Below are 21,720 nucleotides of genomic sequence, written 5' to 3'. Positions count from 1 at the left end.
GTATTCACTTTTCATAGCTCATGACAATTGGTTTTAAAAACGGAACGTTTTCGTTACGTTTCAGTAGAGAAACACATGTGGAAATATGGTCAAGAAGGTTTTTTTCATGCTCTCACTCCCTCTTGTGAGAACACGAGAATCGCAACTAGCTGCTGGACAATCATCGATAGGAGGACACTGGAACTCACCAAAAAAGATACCCCACATCCAAGGACAAAGGAGAAGCCACAGTGAGATGGTAGGAGGGGCGCAATCACAGTAAAATCAAAGCCCATAACTGCTGGGTGGTTGACTCACAGACTGGAGAACAATTATACCACAGAAGTCCACCGACTGGAATGAAGGCTCTGAGCCCCATGTCAGGATTCCCAACCTGGGGGTCTGGCAACGGGAGGAGGAATTCCTAGAGAATCAGACTTTGAAGGCTAGTGGGATTTGATTGCAGGACTTTGACAGGACTGGGGGAAACAGAGACTCCACTCTTGGAGGTCACACACAAAGTAGTGTGCGCATCGGGACCCAGGGGAAGGAGCAGTGACCCCAGGGGAGACTGAAACAGACCTACCTGCTAGTGTTGGAGGGTCTCCTGTGGAGGCAGGGCATGGCTGTGTCTCACTGTGGGGACAAGGACACTGGCAGCAGAAGTTCTGGGAAGTACTCCTTGGTGTGAGCCCTCCCAGAGTCTGCCATTAGCCCTACCAAAGAGCCCGGATAGGCTCCAGTATTGGGTCACCTCAGGCCAAACAACCAACAGGGAGGGAACCCAGCCCCACCCATCAGCAGACAAGCAGGATAAAGTTTTACTGAGCTCTGCCCACCAGAGCAACAGCCAGCTCTACCCACCATCAGGAAGCTTGCACAAGCCTCTTAGAGAGCCTCATCCACCAGAGGGCAGAGAGCAGAAGCAAGAAGAACTACAGTCCTGCAGCCTGTGGAACAAAAAACCACATTCACAGAAAGATAGACAAGATGAAAAGGCAGAGGGCTATGTACCAGATGAAGGAACAAGATAAAACCCCAGAAAAACAACTAAATGAAGTGGAGAAAGGCAACCTTCCAGAAAAAGAATTCAGAATAACGACAGTGAAGATGATCCAGGACCTCGGAAAAAGGATGGAGGCAAAGATCGAGAAGATGTAAGAAAGGTTTAACAAAGATCTAGAAGAATTAAAGAACAAACAAACAGATGAATAATATAATAACTGAAATGAAAACTACACTAGAAGGAACCAATAGCAGAATAACTGAGGCAGAAGAACGGATAAGTGACCTGGAAGACAGAATGGTGGAATTCACTGCCACGGAACAGAATAAAGAAAAAAGAATGAAAAGAAATGAAGACAGCCGAAGAGACCTCTGGAACAACGTTAAACACAACAACATTCGCATTATAGGGGTCCCAGAAGGAGAAGACAGAGAGAAAGGACCAGAGAGAATATTTGAAGAGAATATAGTTGAAAAATTCTCTAACGTGGGAAAGGAAATAGCCGTCCAAGTCCAGGAAGAACAGAGAGTCCCATACAGGATAAACCAAAGGAGAAACACGCTGAGACACATAGTAATCAAATTGGCAAAAATTAAAGACAAAGAAAAATTACTGAAAGCAGCAAGGGAAAATCGACAAATAACATACAAGGGAACTCCCATAAGGTTAACAGCTGATTTCTCAGCAGAAACTCTACAAGCCAGAAGGGAGTAGCATGATATACTTAAAGTGATGAAAGGGAAGAACCTACAACCAAGATTACTCTACCCAGCAAGGATCTCATTCAGATTCAATGGAGAAATCAAAAGCTTCACAGACAAGCAAAAGCTAAGAGAATTCAGCACCACCAAACCAGCTCTACAACAAATGCTAAAGGACCTTCTCTAAGTGGGAAACACAAGAAAAGAAAAGGACGTACAAAAACAAACCCTCCAACATTAAGAAAGTGGTAAAAGGAACATACATATCGATAATTACCTTAAACATGAATAGATTAAATGCTCCAACCAAAAGACATAGGCTTGCTGAATGGATACAAAAATGAGACACATATATAGGCTGTCTACAAGAAACCCACTTCAGACCTAGGGACACATACAAACTGAAAGTGAGGGGATGGAAAAAGATATTCCATGCAAATGGAAATCAAAAGAAAGCTGGAGTAGTAATACTCATATCAGATAAAATAGACTTTAAAATAAAGAATGGTACAAGAGACAAGGAAGGACAATACATAATGATCAAGGGACCAATCCGAGAAGAAGATATAACAATTATAAATATATATGCACCCAACGTAGGAGCACCTTATTACATAAGGCCAGTGCTAACAGCTATAAAACAGGAAATGGACAGTAACGCAATAATAGTGGGGGAGTTCAACACCTCACTCACACCAATGGACAGATCATCCAAACAGAAAATTAATAAGGAAACAGAAGCTTTAAATGACACAGTAGACCAGATAGATTTAATTGATATTTATAGGACATGCCATCCAAAAATAGCAGATTACACTTTCTTCTCAAGTGCGCACGGAACATTCTCCAGGATAGATCACGGCTTGGGTCACAAATCAAGCCTCAGTAAATTTAAGAAAATTGAAATCATATCAAGCGTCTTTTCTGACCACAATGCTATGAGACTAGAAATGAATTACAGGGAAATAAACGTAAAAAACACAAACACATGGAGGCTAAACAGTACGTTACTAAATAGCCAAGAGTTCACTGAAGAAATCAAAGAGGAAATCAAAAAATACCTAGAGACAAATGACAATGAAAACACGATGATCCAAACCTATGGGATGCAAAAAGAGCAGTTCTAAGAGGGAAGTTTATAGCTATACAAGCCTACCTCAAGAAACAAGAAAAATCTCAAATAAACAATCTAACCAGTGCTTCCCTGGTGGCGCAGTGGTTGAGTGTCCGCCTGCTGATGCAGGGGACATGGGTTCGTGCCCTGGTCCGGGAGGATCCCACATGCCTCGGAGCGGCTGGGCCTGTGAGCCATGACTGCTGAGCCTGCAAGTCTACAGCCTGTGCTCCGCAACGGGAGAGGCCACAATGGTGAGAGGCCTGTGTATCGCAAAAAAAAAAACAACAAAAAACAAACAAAAAAATCTAACCTTACACCGAAAGGAACTTGAGAAAGAAGAATATACAAAACCCAAAGTTAGCAGAAGGAAAGAAATCATAAAGATCGGAGCAGAAATAAATGAAATAGAAACAAAGAAAACAATAGCAACACCCATTTATGATAAAAACTGTCCAGAAAGTGGGCATAGAGGGAACCTACCTCGATCTAATAAAGGCAATATATGACAAACTCATAACAAACATCATTCTCAATGGTGAAAAACTGAAAGCATTTCCTCTAAGATCAGGAACGAGACAAGGATGTCCACTCCCACCACTATTATTCAACATAGTTTTGGAAGTCCTAGCCACGGCAATCAGAGAAGAAAAAGAAATAAAAGGAATACAGATTGGAAAAGGAGAAGTAAACCTGTCACTGTTTGCAGATGACATGATACTAAACATAGAGAATCCTAAAGATGCCACCAGAAGACTCCTAGAGCTAATCAATGAATTTGGTAAAGTAGCAGGATACAAAATTAATTCACAGAAATCACTTGCATTCCTATACATTAATGATGAAAAATCTGAAAGAGAAATTAAGGAAACACTCCCATTTACCATGGCAACAAAAAGAATAAAATACCTAGGAGTACACCTACCTAGGGAGACAAGAGACCTGTATGCAGAAAACTATAAGACACTGATGAAAGATGATACCAACAGATGGAGAGATATACCATGTTCTTGGATTGGAAGAATCAATATTGTGAAAATGACCATACTATCCAAAGCAATCTGCAGATTCAATGTAATCAGTATCAAATTACCAATGGCATTTTTTACGGAACTAGAACTAAAAATCTTAAAATTTGTGTGGAGACAAAAAAGACCCTGAATAACCAAAGCAGTCTTGAGGGAAAAAAACAGAGCTGGAGGAATCAGACGCCCTGACTTAAGACTGTACTACAAAGCTACAGTTAACAAGGCAATATCGTACTGGCACAAAAATAGAAACATAGATCTATGGAACAAGATAGAAAGCCCAGAGATAAACCCACACACCTATGGTCAACTAATCTATGACAAAGGAGGCAAGGATATACAATGAAGAAAAGACAGTCTCTTCAATAAGTGGTGCTGGGAAAACTGGACAGCTACATGTAAAAGAATGAAATTAGAACACTCCGTAACACCATACACAAATATAAACTCAAAATGAATTAGAGACCTAAATGTAAGTGCGGACAGTATAAAACTCTTAGAGGAAAACATAGGAAGAACAGTCTTTGACGTAAATCACAGGAAGATGTTTTTTGATCCATCTCCTGGGGTAATGAAAATGAAAACAAAAATAAACAGTGGGACCTAATGAACCTTCAAAGCTTTTGCACAGCAAAGGAAACCATAAAGAAGACAAGAAGACAACCCTCAGAATGGGAGAAAATATTTGCAAACAAATCAACAGACGAAGGATTAATCTCCAAAATATATAAACAGCTCATGCAGCTCAATACTGAAAAAACAAACAACCAAATCCAAAAACGGGCAGAAGACCTTAGTAGACATTTCTCCAAAGAAGACATACAGATGTCCAAGAAGCACATGAAAAGCTGCTCAACATCACTAATTATTAGAGAAATGCAAATCAAAACTACAATGAGGTATCATCTCACACCATTTAGAATGGGCATCATCAGAAAACCTACAAACAGCAAGTGTTGGAGAGGGTGTGGAGAAAAGGGAACCCTCTTTACAGTGTTGGTGGGAATGTAAATTGATACAGCCACTATGGAGAGCAGTGTGGAGGTTCCTTAAAAAACTCAAAATAGAATTCCCATATGATCCAGCAATCCCAGTACTGGGCATATACCTAGAGAAAACCGTAATTCAAAAAGACATGCACCCCAGTGTTCATTGCAGCACTATTTACAATAGCCAAGTCATGGAAACAACGTAAATGCCCATCGACAGATAAATGGATAAAGAAGATGTGGTACATATCTACAATGGAATATTACTCAGCCATAAAAAGCAACGAAATTGGGTCATTTGTTGAGATGTGGATGGATCTAGAGACTGTCATACAGAGTGAAGTAAGTCAGAAAGAGAAAAACAAATATCGTATATCAACGCATATATGTGGAACCTAGAAAAATGGTACAGATGAACCGGTTTGCAGGGCAGAAGTTGAGACACAGATGTAGAGAACACATGTATGGACACCAAGGGGGGAAAGCTGCAGGGGTGTGGCGGTGGTGGTGTGATGAATTCGGCAGTTGGGATTGACATGTATACACTGATGTGTATAAAATGGATGACTAATAAGAACCTGTTGTATAAAAAAATAAAGTTCTACAATTTAAAAAAGAAAAATAAAGGGTTTTTTTTGGTTAACTTACGTGGAACCCAAATATCAGAGCAATTTACATAACCAAGCTGGTGCAAATGATTTTACGTGGTTGATTTGGGTATTTTGAGTATGTTGGCTATCTCCCACGTGGTACAACATTGATTGTTCTCAATTAATGTCTCGATTTGATCATTATCAACTTCAACTCGCCTATCCGACCGTGGAGCATCGTCCAGCGAGAAATCTCCAGCACAAAACTTCGCAAACCACTTTTGACACGTGCAATCAGTCACAGCACCTTCTCCATACACTGCACAAATCTTTTTTTGCGTTTCAGTTGCGTTTTTACCTTTCTTGAAATAACAGCATAATATGCCGAAAATGTTGCTCTTTTCCTTCCGTCTTCAGTATTAAAATGGCTACACAAAAATTCACCAATTTTGATTATTTTTTTTAAATGCACACTGATATGACAGCTGTCACAATACAGTCTTAAAAAAATTGTTTCAAATGAAGTTAAAGGCAACTAAGCACTACTAGAGTCATATTTTGGAAAAAACCAGTCAGATTTTGGCCAACCCAGTATATTTATGTACACACACATAGGGTGCAATGGAAATATTTAGGGTATAGATAAATTAAAAATTATGTTGCCCACTGGGTCTGAAGTTGTGACCTAGACATCTTTGATCTTCATCATCTAGCATGGAGGTTAGGAAATATTTTCTGTAAAGGGCCAGTTATTAAATATTTTAGGCTTTGCAAGCCATATATTTTCTCTTACAGCTCTTCCACTTTTTTGATGTACTGTGAAATCAGCCATAAACTGTAAATAAACTAATGTTTGTGACTATGTTCCAATACAACTTTATTTATAACAACAGATGGCACAGCCTCATTTGGCCAGCTCCGATCTGATACAATGTCTGGTTCATAATAGCCATTTATGTATTTACTGCATTGCATAAAAACTGAACTGCATAAAATCACACAGGTTTTCAGAGATCAATAGTCAGAATCATAGAGTCATTGAAATGTAGAATAAAGCTACTTCTGATTTTCTGGTCTAGCAGTCTATCTTTTTTGGGACATGGACGCTTGAAAATCTGTTGAAAAAGTTATAGACCCACATAGGCACATTTAAAATTTGCATGTGACTTTGGGGTATTCACATACTCACTGAAGTCTGTCTATAGGCCCCAGCTAAGCCTCTGATCTAGCTTACGTTTTGTGGATGAGAAATTGGAAACTTAGATATTTTGGTGTAGATGAGGAATACTTTATTATACTTTACAATACCTGTGGTATACATGAGGTATATATTATTAAATTATTAGTCATTTACTCAAGATTTTGTTTTCTGCAGAAAATATTGAATATGAAATGGAAGGGGTGTGTGTGTGTGTGTGTGTTTGCTTAATGCTTGCCACCTTAAAGGGAGTTTAATAATAGTTGGAGAGGGTATCAGATAATTTAAGAATATTTGTGATATATCAGCTGTTCGAGAGCCTGAGCCAAAAATGGCAATGTATTTTTATAGAAGATAGCACAATCATTTCTTGTCTACTTGCCTGTGGGGAAGCTCAGCAATTTCAGCTATCTAATCACTGTTCCTTTCTGGAACATCTAAGAATAGAGAGAACCTTGTAGTAAATGAAAAAGAAATTCAGAGCTTATTTTACCTCTTCTATTTTTATGCTTTTACTGTTTTTAACATTCTCCATTAACATTTTCAGGAAAAACTTAAAAAAAAAAACCGAAAAACAATGACCAGATGTGTAAGTTAAGTTAATATTAAGTGGTGGACACCTTAACTTCTAAATTTAAGGGGATTAGCACGACAAAAGTGTTTGTTTTTTTTATGTACCAGTCAAGGCAGTGTTCTGTCAGAAGCCCAGTTTCCTTTTATCTTGAGGCTCTGCTCTGCCCTACCCAGGCTTTGAATTATACTGCTTTCAGCCTTTTTTTTAAACATCTTTATTAGAGCATAACTGCTTTACGATGGTGCGTCAGTTTCTGCTTTATAACAAAGTGAATCAGTTATACATATACATATGTCCCCATATCTAGTCCCTCTTGCATATCCCTCCCTCCCACCCTCCCTATCCCACCCCTCTAGGTGGTCACAAAGCACTGAGCTGATCTCCGTGTGCTGTGCGGCTGCTTCCCACTAGCTAGCTATTTTACGTTTGGTAGTGTATACATGTCCATGCCACTCTCTCACTTTGTCCCAGCTTACCCTTCCCCCTCCCCGTATCCTCAAGTCCATTCTCTAGTAGGCCTGCAGACCTGCTTTCAGCCTTTTTAAGAGGAGAATCTGGAGAAGACCTATCGACTTCTTACTACCCCCAGGTTGGAAGTGGTATATATCCTTCTCAAATTTCATTGAGGAAAACTGTCTTCATGGACGCTATGTATATCTTAGAAGTCATATCTCAGAAACAATTCTACATTCTGGAAGGGGAAGCACAAAATATTGATGGATAGCTAGCCATTTTTGCCATACAGGTGTTCTTTCTCATTAATATATTGATCATTTTAAAAGTATGTTATGCTTTTGTCAATAACCTTCAATATATCTAACGTGTATATTTTGTTTATAACAGAAAAAGTGATAACTGGAGAGCTTTTATTTCATTCTAATTAGATTGAGTTTCAAAACATTGCTTAGTGGAGGCAGGCTGTTCAGTTCCCCAAATCTTTATTGCTGTATGCTGGAGCAGCTAGTTGAAGGCTATTTTTGCCCTTAGAGAATTAATGGCTTAGTATAGGAGATTTTGTAAACTACTAACTACAGTGCAAAACCAAAGCAAAGAGGAGCTCTAAGGAAGCACAATTAATATTTTTGGGATACTAAAAGAAAGGAGTGGTTATGTCCAGGTATTTGTGGCTTCTAAAACACAGAGGTAAAATGGAGAGGTAAGAAAAATTGAAAATGAAAGGATGGAAAATCGTATAGTAGACAAGCACTATCCAAAAATAACATAAAGATCAGGCAAAATAAAACTTAAGGCAAAAGTATTGATGGACATATATAATAGATGCTGAATTATAGTAAAAGGTACTGTTCTCCAAAAAATATATGATGGCTTTGTATGTACCTAACAACCTATGTTCGAAATGTGATAGATCAAGCAGACAAAAAAAAATACCCAAACTGGGTCTTTGAATAGCACAATTAACAAGATTATTTTATAGATACATGTAAAATTCTGCACCCAGCAGATAAGACAGTGTACATTCTTTTGATGCACACATTGGATATGTATAGACATTGAAAAAGACTTGGTCAAAAAGGAATTCTTGACAAATTTCAAAGAATCATTATCATAAAGACCATCCTCTCTGGCCACAATACAATTAAATTAGAATAATTACCGATATGTTTGAATTTACTTCTACCATTTTATTATTTGTTTTGTCTTTGTAAGCTCTGATTTTCATTCTTCTATTTCCTCTCTCGTGCTTACTGTTTACTTTTCAGTGTCCTGAAATAGCTGCTCCATACTTTCTTTCCAGGTTTTCTGGCTACCTTTAGTGAGAAGGAGTGGAATGTGCTTACTTCATCTTACCCAGAACCTGGAACCTGTTAACATTTTGATGTACAACCTTTTAGAGACTTTTGTTTCTTTGTGTGTGTGTGTGTGTGTGTGTGTGTGTTTGTGTGTGTGTGCGTGTGCGCGCACATACACATATAGATTTTTTTTTGTAATTTGTGTTTTTTAATGTTAGGAACATGTTTTAAGGACATTAATTTTTTCATAATGTTGTTTTAATCATTGGCATGTATTACATTGTGTAACTGTTCCATAGTTTGTTTAATCAATCCCTTTTTGTTTGTTATTTAGGTTATTTTTCATTTTCTGTTTTGTAAAATGCTTTAACAAACATACTGGTAGACAAATCTTTGCACACACCTCTGTTTATTTCCTTAGGAGAAATTTTTATCAACTATAAAATCAAAATTTGTGAGTAATTTTAAGGTTTTGGCATGTGTAACCAAATTATTCCCTGTGAAAAATTTGTTAACAGTATCTTCTAACAAGCACATTTTTGGTCCAGTGCTGTTTTTTATTATCAAAAAATATTTCTTTGAAACTTTTATAGATGGAAAATGCTATCATATCTTTTATTGCTAGCTGGAATTATCATTTTTTTAAACCATTCTCTTTTCATTTCATTATGAAGAATAGCAAATTTTTATATTTTGTTAGCTGATCTATATTCAGTATTTTTCAGTTGTATCTTTTGGATTTTCTGTATAAAAAACAGTCATCTTCATGTAATGGTGATTTTGTGTTCTTCTTGTAAGTACTTACACTTATTTCTCTTTTTTACCCTTCCTTAGTTGTTTAGAAATTCTCTGACTGTCTCAAATAATAATACTGGTAATAAGTATCTTCAACCCACAGCTATTTTCCTTAGCTCCTACAGTAACTGCCCTAAGTTATCTTTTAGTTACCAAAGCTGATGGATTTAAAAAAAAAAAAAATTCTTGTATTATAGAACCTCTCTACTGCATTACCAATAAGGAATCCTTATTCTTAACCTTCTAAATAAGTTTTGTTTTGGAATAATTTCAACCTTACAAAAAAGGCAAGAACATTAGAGAGAACTAACTTTTCCTGTAACTATAAGTTGCCTATATTATGCTGCATAACCCCCCAAAATATTTTACACCAAAAATTTGATGAGGAAGTTTTTAGGTGCTGTAACCAAGTCATCAACCATGGAATCTCTGTTTTTGAGCAACTTGGCTTCCTAGTGACCATGTTAAGATAAACTGATTACAAGTACTGTCTGTTTGTAACCTAAGTATTTGCCATACACTATTTAATTTAATCATATCAGATAAATAAATAAGATATAATCTTTGCTCTCTAGGATTTCATAGTTTAACAGAGAAGGTAATTATACATAAACATATACAAATGATAGGCTTATGAGGTAACATAAGCCCAAGAAAAGTGATACAGTCTCCTTAATGTTGATGTGTAGGGTGAGGGACATTGGAGAAGAGGATATAGGGCAGAGGACATTCATACTGGGCCTGAACAAGATGGGAGAATGGACAAAGTGTTCCACACAGAGGGAAGATCATGAGCAAAGTCAATGAAAATTCATAGTGTTTTTTTGGCGCTGTGGGCATTAGATGTATGTGTTTGGAGGAATGGGGTTTGTGGATGGGAGAGAGTTGGATAATGATAAGAATTTCTGGAAAGGTTGACTAGTAGGAGGCTGTTGTTTTAGAGCCATCTAATATGACGTCTTAGAGGTTCTTATCCCCAGAGTGACCTTGTGTTTTCAGATGCTTGTGGAATAGACCTGAATTACTGTTATTTCACTTGAACAGATATATTCCTAGGGAGTCTCTAAATATGGAGTGATGAGAGCTCTTAGATCTGCTCTTTTTTTTTTGTGGTACGCGGGCTTCTCACTGTTGTGGCCTCTCCAGTTGTGGAGCACAGGCTCCGGATGCGCAGGCTCAGCGGCCATGGCTCATGGGCCCAGCCGCTCCGCGACATGTGGGATCTTCCTGGACCGGGGCACGAACCCGTGTCCCCTGCATCGGCAGGTGGACTCTCAACCACTGCGCCACCAGGGAAGCCCAGATCTGCTCTTTGACATTTTTCTGTAGCAAACTTTGAACTAAGTTATTATGAGGGATTAAGGAGATAGTGTATCATTTATTCTGTTGGTTAGTTCCTGTTTGGCATTGCGTGTTTTAATACGAAGACATAAATAGTCTTCTGTAGAAGTAGTTCTTTTTAGATACTTGTTTCTGTTACTTTGGTGATTTGGCTTATTCATCTCAGCTTGTATGATGAGAAACTGAGAGAAGATGTTAATAAGTAGATGAAAAATCCATCAGTAGGTTTTCTGTCAGTTACAGTACATTTACAGTATTATGTTTCTTTCGTTACTTTGCATTATATGTTTTCTCTGGTTCTGTCTCTGAGAGTTTTTTTTTTTTTTCTGGGGCAGGGGAGACAATAAAAACTCAAACTCTTAAGAGGATTTTATGAATTCTCTATTGATGACAGGTTTTTCAGAAATAGGAAAACCAATGTTAGTCATGCTTCTTGACTTCTCAGAAACTTCCTTTTTTTTTCTTTTTTTTTTGTGGTACGCGGGCCTCTCACTGTTGTGGTCTCTCCCGTTGCGGAGCACAGGCTCCGGATGCGCAGGCTCAGCGGCCATAGCTCACCGGCCTAGCCACTCTGTGGCATGTGGGATCTTCCCGGTCCAGGGCACGAACCCGTGTCCCCTGCATTGGCAGGCGGACTCTCAACCACTGCGCCATCAGGGAAGCCCGAAACTGTTCATTTTTAACATCTCTCTTGAGTAGTGATAGCATGGGGGAAATATACATTTTAAGGTTGAACATTTTGATACTTAGAATTTCTTTTGGAAGCGTAATTTGTTAAGCATCATTTTAGCATCTACTCTCGTAAAGTATTTGTTCCCTAAATTTATTGATATTTTGTATGTTAATTTTATAGCATATGGTAATTGGCACTCTAAAAGCTGCTAATATGAGAAAAACTTGAACTTAATCATTCTACATTTCTTTTCTGTTTGTATCCATTGGTAATTAATGAAGGAGTTGGTTTTTGCAAGCATTTGTGGTGGAATAAATTTAAGTAAGCTTTCTTCTAGCAGGCTTCAGTGTAGGTGTTAACAATGTCAGTTGCTGACAGAAGTTGATTCTATTTTGTCAGTAAAGTTCTGATTTAAAGAATACAAGCAGATAGTTATTTCATGAAATAGCTAAAATTTTTATTATTTTTTACATAGGTTTTATAGTGTAAAATGCATTTGAATAAAGTTTTTAATCTTTTTCTCCTTTGTCTTTTTAAATGCTGTTTAGGTTTAGTTTCACTTATATTTTCAATTATATTCCTCAGTAATATATCTATATACACATTTATTGTGTGAGAAACTTGTGAGATTATGAATTCTCATCATGCTTTATCTGTTTTCTTTCTTTCCCTACTTTTCTCTTCTTCATTGTGTTCTTTTTCCCCTTTTTCTCTAATACTTTCTGTGTTTTCTTCCTCAGTCATATTCTCCCCCTTTCCGTGTTTCAGTATTATACATTAGTAAGTGGAAATCATTGAATCCGTTATGATGGTCTTGTTTCTTCTATCTTTCTTCCTCCAGACCTTGTTTTTGAATATCTTTATGGGTATTTAAAGTAGGAAGACAAGACAGTAGCTGCAAAAAGAACCTTAAAGAAGCTCTTCTTCCTCTTATGTATTGTATAATCAGTATATAGTAACATTGTTTCATTTGGGAAAGTGTTTATAAAATAGGCAGAAATCAGACAAAGTACTTGTAGATTAGGATAATCTTTGAATGGGATCTAGAATTATGTTGTTAAAAGGTATGGCTTATACGGTTTCTCTTAGCATGTGAAACTTCATTATATAGAACTTCTTTGTAATGGTTTTTGTTGGGATGGATCTGCTACTTATTAGCTGTGTCTCTTTGGCAAGCCTGTTTACTTATCTGAATGTTAGTTTCATCTTTGCAAAATATGATAAATGATACCTGTCTTTCACATATATTAAGTTTAGTAACATTTTAAGAATAATTATTTATTGATAGATTTAACTTCTAATTGGTTTCTTTTTTCCCCTATTTTATAGGTTATGTGCAGAGTCTGATTAGACGAGTTGTAAATAACGTAAATATTGTTATAAATAATCTCATACTAAAATATGTTGAAGATGATATTGTTCTTTCAGTCAACATCACTTCTGCAGAATGCTATACAGTAGGTGAATTGTGGGATCGTGCATTCATGGATATTTCTGGTGAGTAAACGTCAAGAAGAGTATAGCTTTTTCTATTGTTGAAACAGTTGTCTTGCATTCTGAACCTTTTTTTGGGCCACCAGGCTCCTAGATAAATCTAATGAAAGCTTTATGCCTTCAGACTGGAAAAATGCACATATGTAAAATTTAGCATACAATTATATTAATTTTTATTCTTTCTTACCGGTCACTTTCTTGCTTCAAATATTATATATAGTATTTTACAATGCTGTGGGTTGAAGGAATAAAAATTAAATAATACTTAGTTAAAATTTTGAATGTTTGTGAAAGAGGAAAGGGGACATGTTGCTTTTGCATAGTTCAGTAATGGCAAAACAGTGTATCTGACTGATTTATGTTTTAGGTTTGTGTACTACAGAGCATATTTGGGATTTTTGGATAATCCCAAAGCCTCCTTTATTATGTGCTGCATTCTCCTTCTGCTTATAGTAAAAGAACTATTAAGTAATAATATAATTTAATAACTACCAAATATTTATTATTATTTTATTTATTATGTCCTACATGGAAGGTAGGCACTGTGTCAAGCCTTGAAATTAGAGCTCTGAAAAAAATAGTGCTGTTTCCTAGTTTTGTCAGAAGACATAATAGTTAAATAAGGCACAACACTTGTTGATACATGTTCTGATAGGGTAAGCAGTAGGTATTTTTGGAAAATATAGTAAGGAGACTATTGTGAACACCTTTTATTTGTGACTCGCCATTGTACCTAATTGTTAAAGGTGCTGGCACTAAAGTTAGACTACCTGAGTTTGAATCCTGGCTCTCCCAACTTCATAGAGATGTATGACCTTGGGTGAGTTACTTCACTTCACTGTTTCTTTGTTTCCTCAAATATATACCACAGCATAAAAGTGTCTTATACATAGTCAGCACTCAGAAAATGAGCTATTATTATTATTTAAATTCATTTTCTCAGATTCTCATTACAATTCCATAAAGTGATATCCTTTCTCATTCGTTTAGTCATATATTCATTTACTTATTTTAAGTCCTAGTTACAAGAAAGCAAAGTGAAATTGAGTCTCAAGGTTACTTAACTTGTCTTGTTAGGGCATACAAATAGGAACTAGAAGAATTGGAATATAGTTTTGTTTTTGTATGTTCTTTAATGTTTGGCCTTCACATTTTAATAATGAAGAATAATCCTGATCTTGAAGCTCTGTTGTGAGGCATAAATAAGAGCATATGCAAGGGCCCAAATTTTGTTTCTGAGACATTTTCAATGCCTCCTTCTTATCCTCTGTGGAAATAAATATTTGGTTAAAATGCCAAAATAAAAAGTTATGAAAAACAGAAAACAAACAGAACTGGATGATGCAGGATTGAATAAATGAGTTGAAATTTTAGGGGAAGAAATGTCATTTATAGTTTTTACATAGAAGTAAAGCAAATATTACTCTGGGAAGTTATTTATAATGAATTAGAAAGAGTCTTGAATTGGGAGTTAGGGGATCTTGGTTCAAATCTTCCCTCCAGCACTAACCTAGTGCAACCTTGGGTAAGTCATTTGTAAATGTGAATTATCATTACTGCCAACGTACCAGTGTATTTATGAGAGTCAAGTATGATACCGCATGAAAGCTCATGATGATGGTGGTGGTAAAAACAGCAAAGAGTATTTTCCATTTATTGAGTGAGTGCTTGTTAACTGCTGTGCCTGGTGCTGTTTATGTTTTTTGTTTCTGTTGTTTTTTTAGTTAATTATCTTGTTTGAATCCTTTAGCTTCTGAGGTAGATACTGTTTCCCCTTTTATTAATTTTTAATTCAACATTTGGTCCTTAAAAGGATTTATGTAACATACACTTGTTATAACACAATATAATGAACGCTTACCCTTTAAGTAACTAGAACATTAACAGTTTGCCCCTTCCAATGTATTTTTCCCTGTCCTATTCCCTTGCTTCTTCCTAGAGTTAACTGCTGTATTAAATTTTATCATTTAATTGCTTTAAAAAAGTGCTGTAAAAAGGAATGAAGTCCTGATACATGCTAAAACATGGATGAATCTTGAAAACATTATGCATACATGTAAGCATTTCTTTAGGGCATATATAGTACTTAGGAGTGGGTTTGTTAGTTGGGAGGATATGCAAATATTCGCATTTTCAAAATAATGCAGAATCATTTTCCACAGTGCTTGTTAGATAGACATAGTTATTATCCTCATTTTATAGATTAAATTGTAGTACGTTATGTAAAGTAAGTACCAGAACCAGAATTCATTTTGTATCTTTTTAAGATAGTTCCTGTTATATTTGTGTTGAAGAAAAATATTTTTCAAAGCTTAATAATTTCCTCTCTCACCAAAAAATTTTCTAGGATATCCTTGAAATATGATCACTTAATATTCTTATAGCATAATGGATAAGAACATGTGCTCTGGAGTAAGCTTGTCAGAGTTTGAATTACACCTCTGCTCTTTATAAACTGTCTAACATTACAGGTTATTTACCCTTACTGTGCCTTTGTTCCACAGCTTTTAAACAGAGCCATATAAATATTATAAGAGATAATGGATGTAAAAGATTTAGTGTAGTGTCTAATAGCAAATACTCAGTGAATTATAATTATTATAAAGAGAGGGAAGGAAGCATCTAGCTGGTTTCTTTCATTTCTTGTCCTATTATGATAATTTCTTTAATTTATGTACATGTATATAACAGTAACTAAATCATTTATTTGATTTCAGTTAATTTCAAAATGAAATTATATGGTGTTTGTTTTTTTCAACTAACAGACAAATTTGAAATTTATTGGCTGAATAAAACTTTACTGTTTTCATACATGTGCATACTCTTTATACTTCTTAAAAACTTAAATCCAAAAAAAGAGAAGAAAATTAAATGTTGAATTAATTAGAGGTTGCCAGGATATACTCAGAAATAGAAGGTATAGTTTATTGTTTTGAAGATTCCCATGGCCATAGCATGTGGATAGTTGCTAGCTGAAAGTCACTGACCAAGTAGATTTGGGCCTAATGTTCACCTAGGAATTGCTTATTAGTTAGGAATAAATATGCTAAAGGTTTTATTTTCTAGTTTGATACTTTACCAGCAATTGTTTCCATTTTTATTCCCCTGAAAACAAACTTTATACCATTACTGGTAATTTTGTAATTTCTTCATTAGTTATTATTTAGAGGTGTGCTGGCCACTAGAATATTCTGTGATGATGGAAATGTTTTATTTTTTACTGTCCAGTACCCTAGCCACTAACTGTATGTGGCTTCTGAGTACATGAAATGTGCCTAATGTAACCAAGGACCTGAAATTTTAGTTTTATGTGATTTTAGTTAATTCATAGGTAAATTTAAATAACACCGTATCGATGGTGGCTACCATACTGAAGAGTGCAGTTTTTGAGAGTAGCAGTAAGTTTTTCAGTGTAAAATAAATGTTAAATGAGCGACTGTTACTCAAAATATTTTTTTAATGTGGTTTTTCAAGAATTTTATTTATTTATTTATTTATTTATTTATTTATTTATTTTTTGCGGTACGCAGGCATCTCACTGTTGTGGCCTCTCCCATTGCGGAGCACAGGCTCCGGACGCACAGGCTCAGCAGCCGTGGCTCCCGGGCCTAGCCGCTCCGTGGCATGTGGGATCTTCCCAGACTGGGGCATGAACCCGTGTCCCCTGCATCGGCAGGCGGACTCTCAACCACTGCGCCACCAGGGAAGCCCAAGAATTTTATTTTATTATTGTTATTTAATATTACATTGCAGATAGTGAAATGTAGCAAAATTTTTCATAAAGTTTGTCTTAAATTTGTAGTTAGGTGTCAAGCAAATTGGGGGCAAGCTGCTTCGTTTCTTTAGGCTCTATTTGATTCTTTGTACATAAAATGGGGATTATTGTGCCTAAGGTTGTTGGAAGGTTTAAATGATATAATAAAATGAAAAGTTCTTTTATAGGTTCTGACATCATGTATTAAATGCGCTATTAATCTTATTTCTGCTATTATTTTTATTACTGTTACACTAATAAATAATTGACTTTTTTCCCTCTAACTTTACTTTTTACTTAAAATGTTTTTCTTTCCTTTTTAGCAACTGATCTGGTGCTGAGAAAGGTTATCAATTTTTCCGACTGTACAGTTTGTCTTGATAAACGAAATGCTAGTGGTAAAATAGAATTTTACCAGGATCCTTTATTGTACAAATGTTCCTTCAGAACACGTCTGCATTTTACATATGATAACCTGAATTCCAAGATGCCATCTGTTATTAAAGTAGGTGTTTCTTTTTCTAATAGTTGAGTTGCATGTTTCTACCTTATTGACTTTCATGCATGCTAATTATTATTAAAAAGCAAAGAAGAAATTAACCTCATAAATATATAAACCATTATTTTTTGTAAAAATGTTTTATTTATAACTTTTATGTTAATTGTTACATATTATAACTTTTTGTATTGTGTGTTCTAATAGAGGTATTTGGGGGACACCTTTTTTTTTGGTGACTGTAGTTTCTTTTTTAGTTTGTCCACCTGATTAGTGTTTTTCTCTTCAAGTAGATAGAAGAGATCATATCAAAAAGTGTATTTATATCCATGGTAGACTGAAGATCAATCTTTATTTCAATCCTTATAAATTGTTTATGTGATAGCAATAGTTATTGACCCTTATCTTTCTTAGGTAATGTTGCAAGACTTAAATTTGCTTATCTAATATCTTAGTTTATTGGTTTAGGAAATTTTAGCTTTTTATCTGTGGTTTCAACATGTAATTACAATTTTATGTCAATGGGAGTTTTTCAGTAATGTCTTTTTTTTTTGTTTTTAGAGGAGCTTTATTTATTTATTTAACATTTTTATTGGTGTATAATTGCTTTCCAATGGTGTATTAGTTTCTGCTTTATAACAGAGTGAATCAGTTATACATATATCCCCATATCTCTTCCCTCTTGGTCTCCCTCCTTCCCACCCTCCCTATCCCACCCTTCTAGCTGGTCACAAAGCACTGAGCTGATCTCCCTGTGCTATGCGACTGCTTCCCACTAGCTATTTTACATTTGGTAGTGTATATATGTCCATATGTACACTACCACTCTTTCACTTTGTCCCAGCTTACCCTTCACCCTCCCCATGTCCTCAAGTCCATTCTCTAGTAGGTCTGCATCTTTATTCCCGTCTTGCCCCTAGGCTCTTCATGACCACTTTTTTTTTTTTTTTAGATTCAATACATATGTGTTAGCATATGGTATTTGTTTTTCTCTTTCTGACTTACTTCACTTTGTATGACAGACTCTAGGCTCTAGGTCCATCCACCTCAGTACAAATAACTCAATTTCGTTTCTTTTTATGGCTGAGTAATATTCCATTGTATATATGTGCCACATCTTCTTTATCCATTCATCTGTCGATGGACGCTTAGGTTCCTTCCATGTCCTGGCTATTGTAAATAGAGCTGCAATGAACATTGTGGTACATGACTCTTTTTGAATTATGGTGTTCTCAGGGTATATCCCAGTAGTGGGATTGCTGGGTCGTATGGTTGTTCTACTTTTATTTTTTTAAGGAACCTCCATACTGTTCTCCATAGTGGCTGTATCAATTTACATTCCCACCAACAGTGTATGAGGGTTCCCTTTTCTCCACACCCTCTCCAGCATTTATTGTTCGTAGATTTTTTGATGATGGCCATTCTGACTGGTGTGAGATGATATCGCATTGTAGTTTTGATTTGCATTTCTCTAATGATTAATGATGTTGAGCATTCTTTCATGTGTTTGTTGGCAATCTGTATATCTTCTTTGGAGAAATATCTATTTAGGTCTTCTGCCCATTTTTGGATTGGGTTGTTTGTTTTTTGATATTGAGCTGCATGAGCTACTTGTATATTTTGGAGATTAATCCTTTGTCAGTTGCTTCATTTTGTTCTTCAAGGTACTGGTAAATATTTTTAATGTGTATAGTTACTCTTTAAGTGTAAATCTTGTGTTCTTTTATTGCATAACAGTTTTCTGTACCTCTTGTCTGTCTGTCTACCTATTTATCTGTCTTTGAAGAAGAATTCACACAGTGACTTGTGATCTTGTTAACTAAGTTTTAATGTGGAATGAAGTTTTATTATTGAATTACAGGCTTTTGTACTATAATGGAAAAGCCAGCCCCAAGTCTGAACACTGGGATTGACTACTGTGCCTGTTTGGGCATGGCTGTATAAATTATGTATTATTTTTACATTAGGTTTTTTTTGTTTGTTTGTTTTTTGTTTTTGCGGTACGCGGACCTCTCACTGTTATGGCCTCTCCCGTTGCGGAGCACAGGCTCCGGACGTACAGGCTCAGCGGCCATGGCTCACGGATCCAGCCGCTTCGGGGCATGTGGGGTCCTCCCGGACCAGGGCACGAACCTGCGTCCCCTGCATCGGTAGGCAGACTCTCAACCACTGCGCCACCAGGGAAGCCCTACATTACGTTTTTTAAAACATAAAACACTTGCTATTTTATGTAGCTTTATTGTACTTAAGTTTCTATTTATATATGAAATACACCCATTTTTCTTTGGTAGTGCTCAGTCATGAGTATGTTTTTTTTTTCCTTATGCATCCTACAGTGCACATTGTTTAAATTCTGCTACTTTTCCCTTCTATTTTTGAATTAGCTTCTTAGGTAAAGATAAGCATGGAAAAGTATTAATTCAAAAGTAATTATGCCACTGTCTCAGGACAGTGGACTTACTTTCCTTCTTTGACCTTGAATCTACTAGTAGAGTTGGGGAATGTTAAGGGTGGATTCAAGATATATTTTGAAAGCAAGTAATGGATATAGGGAAGCCTTACTATATAAAAAAATCTTACTGATCATTAGTACAGATTTAATTGTCCATTCTAGGATGTGGCTAACTTAGAGGAAAGTAAAAATAAGTGAACTTGAGGAAAACTTAGTGTTGTCATATAAGTTTTTCTCAAAACTGACTAGCCATGATATTTTATTGTAAAAACTACCTTTAAATAAACTTGTTGACAGGTGGTTTTTGACTTTTGTAATCACTGAGTGTGAGGTACCATTATTCTTAACTGAAATTAAATTTTGAGGTTTTTTTTTTTTAATACTACTGTGATGTAAGATTTACTGTTTCGAATTAGACCCATCATTCTTCCACCTCTTAGTGCTTGGAAATAAGTATTAAATGGACATGGTTAACCTCATTGATCACCTGAAAGACAGGGAATTTCCCAGAATGTTCCAGACACCCTAATTATTTGTCTAAGACTCTCACATATGTTCAAGTGGCTTTTGAGTTTATTTGTATTTTGGGTGGGCTTTTTGTAATTTTCTATCTTTTGTGAGTAATAAATATGTCTTTAGAGATTTTATCATCTATGAGATGTAGAGCTTAGGGTATGTAATTTATTTAACATTTCCCCTGTTTTTGAAAATTTACTTTTTCTTAACAGTTTTTCAGAGGAATGAAATTCTACATATAAATTTTTGACCATATCTCTGATTAATTCCTTAGGAGAGATTTCTGTAATTGCAAATATCTTATTAATGGGTTTAAACTTTTTTAAGCCCTGTAATCTGTACTGCAAAATTGTTTCCAGAAAGGTTTAACCAGTGTATATGCTCATGAACATTAGGGGAGTGCCTATATTACACTCCTGCTATCCTTAAATATGATCATGTTTTAAAAAAGCCAAGCTGTTTGGCAAAAATAATACAAATTAATATTTATTTGATTATTGTCAAAGTTAGATTTTTTTTTTTTAAAGAAGATGTTGGGGGTAGGAGTTTATTAATTAATTAATTTATTTTTGCTGTGTTGGGTCTTCGTTTCTGTGCGAGGGCTGTCTCTAGTTGTGGCAAGTGGGGGCCACTCTTCATCACGGTGCACGGGTCTCTCACTGTCACAGCCTCTCTTGTTGCGGAGCACAGGCTCCAGACGCGCAGGCTCAGTAGTTGTGACTCACGGGCCTAGTTGCTCCGTGGCATGTGAGATCCTCCCAGACCAGAGCTCGAACCCGTGTCCCCTGCATTAGCAGGTAAATTCTCAACCACTGCGCCACCAGGGAAGCCCAAAGTTAGATTTTTGAAAATATGTTCACTGGCCATTATTTTCTCTTTGAAAAATTCATTCAGGTTCTTTGTCAGTTTTTCTATTGTGGGTTAACTTTATTGATTTTAAAGGTATTTACATGTATGTGTGTGTGTGTGTGTGTGTGTGTGTGTGTGTATATATATAGTGTGTAAAGTATCTTATATGTTAAAGATATATATGTTGGTGTGTATAGTATTTTAAGCACATATATACATACATACACACACAGTTGACACCGGTTTTGCTAAGACAGCTTATCACTGGTGCTGTTGGTGCTGTATGGTATTTAAAGGGTATGGCAGAGAAATCTCAAATTGAAGAAGAGCTTGGCAGGCCTGCGGTGCCCACCCTCTCAACTTGTCCCCCATTTCAGGGTCTAGTAAGTGTATGATTTTTAAGTCAGTTTTAAGAAACCT

General features: G+C 36.0%; 1 protein-coding gene across 11 annotated transcripts in view; it reads left to right on the top strand.

Moving 5' to 3' along the window:
• VPS13B (vacuolar protein sorting 13 homolog B) overlaps positions 1-21,720 on the top strand; it is a 798,169-nt gene that overhangs the window by 43,490 nt on the left and 732,959 nt on the right. For all 11 annotated transcript variants that reach the window (XR_010936247.1, XM_067711645.1, XM_067711646.1 and 8 more), the window contains exons 5-6: positions 13,069-13,236; positions 17,311-17,492. Coding sequence is in view for 10 of the 11 variants with exons in the window: in XM_067711645.1 (XP_067567746.1) it covers positions 13,069-13,236; positions 17,311-17,492 (350 nt within the window). In the remaining variant the exon portion in view is untranslated. The remainder of the gene's footprint in view (positions 1-13,068; positions 13,237-17,310; positions 17,493-21,720) is intronic.

The sequence above is a fragment of the Pseudorca crassidens genome, chromosome 17 (genome assembly GCF_039906515.1).
Source record: "Pseudorca crassidens isolate mPseCra1 chromosome 17, mPseCra1.hap1, whole genome shotgun sequence".
Taxonomy (NCBI): domain Eukaryota; kingdom Metazoa; phylum Chordata; class Mammalia; order Artiodactyla; family Delphinidae; genus Pseudorca; species Pseudorca crassidens.
The sequence above is the reverse complement of the archived record's forward strand: the minus strand, read 5'-3'. Positions and strand labels throughout refer to the sequence as shown.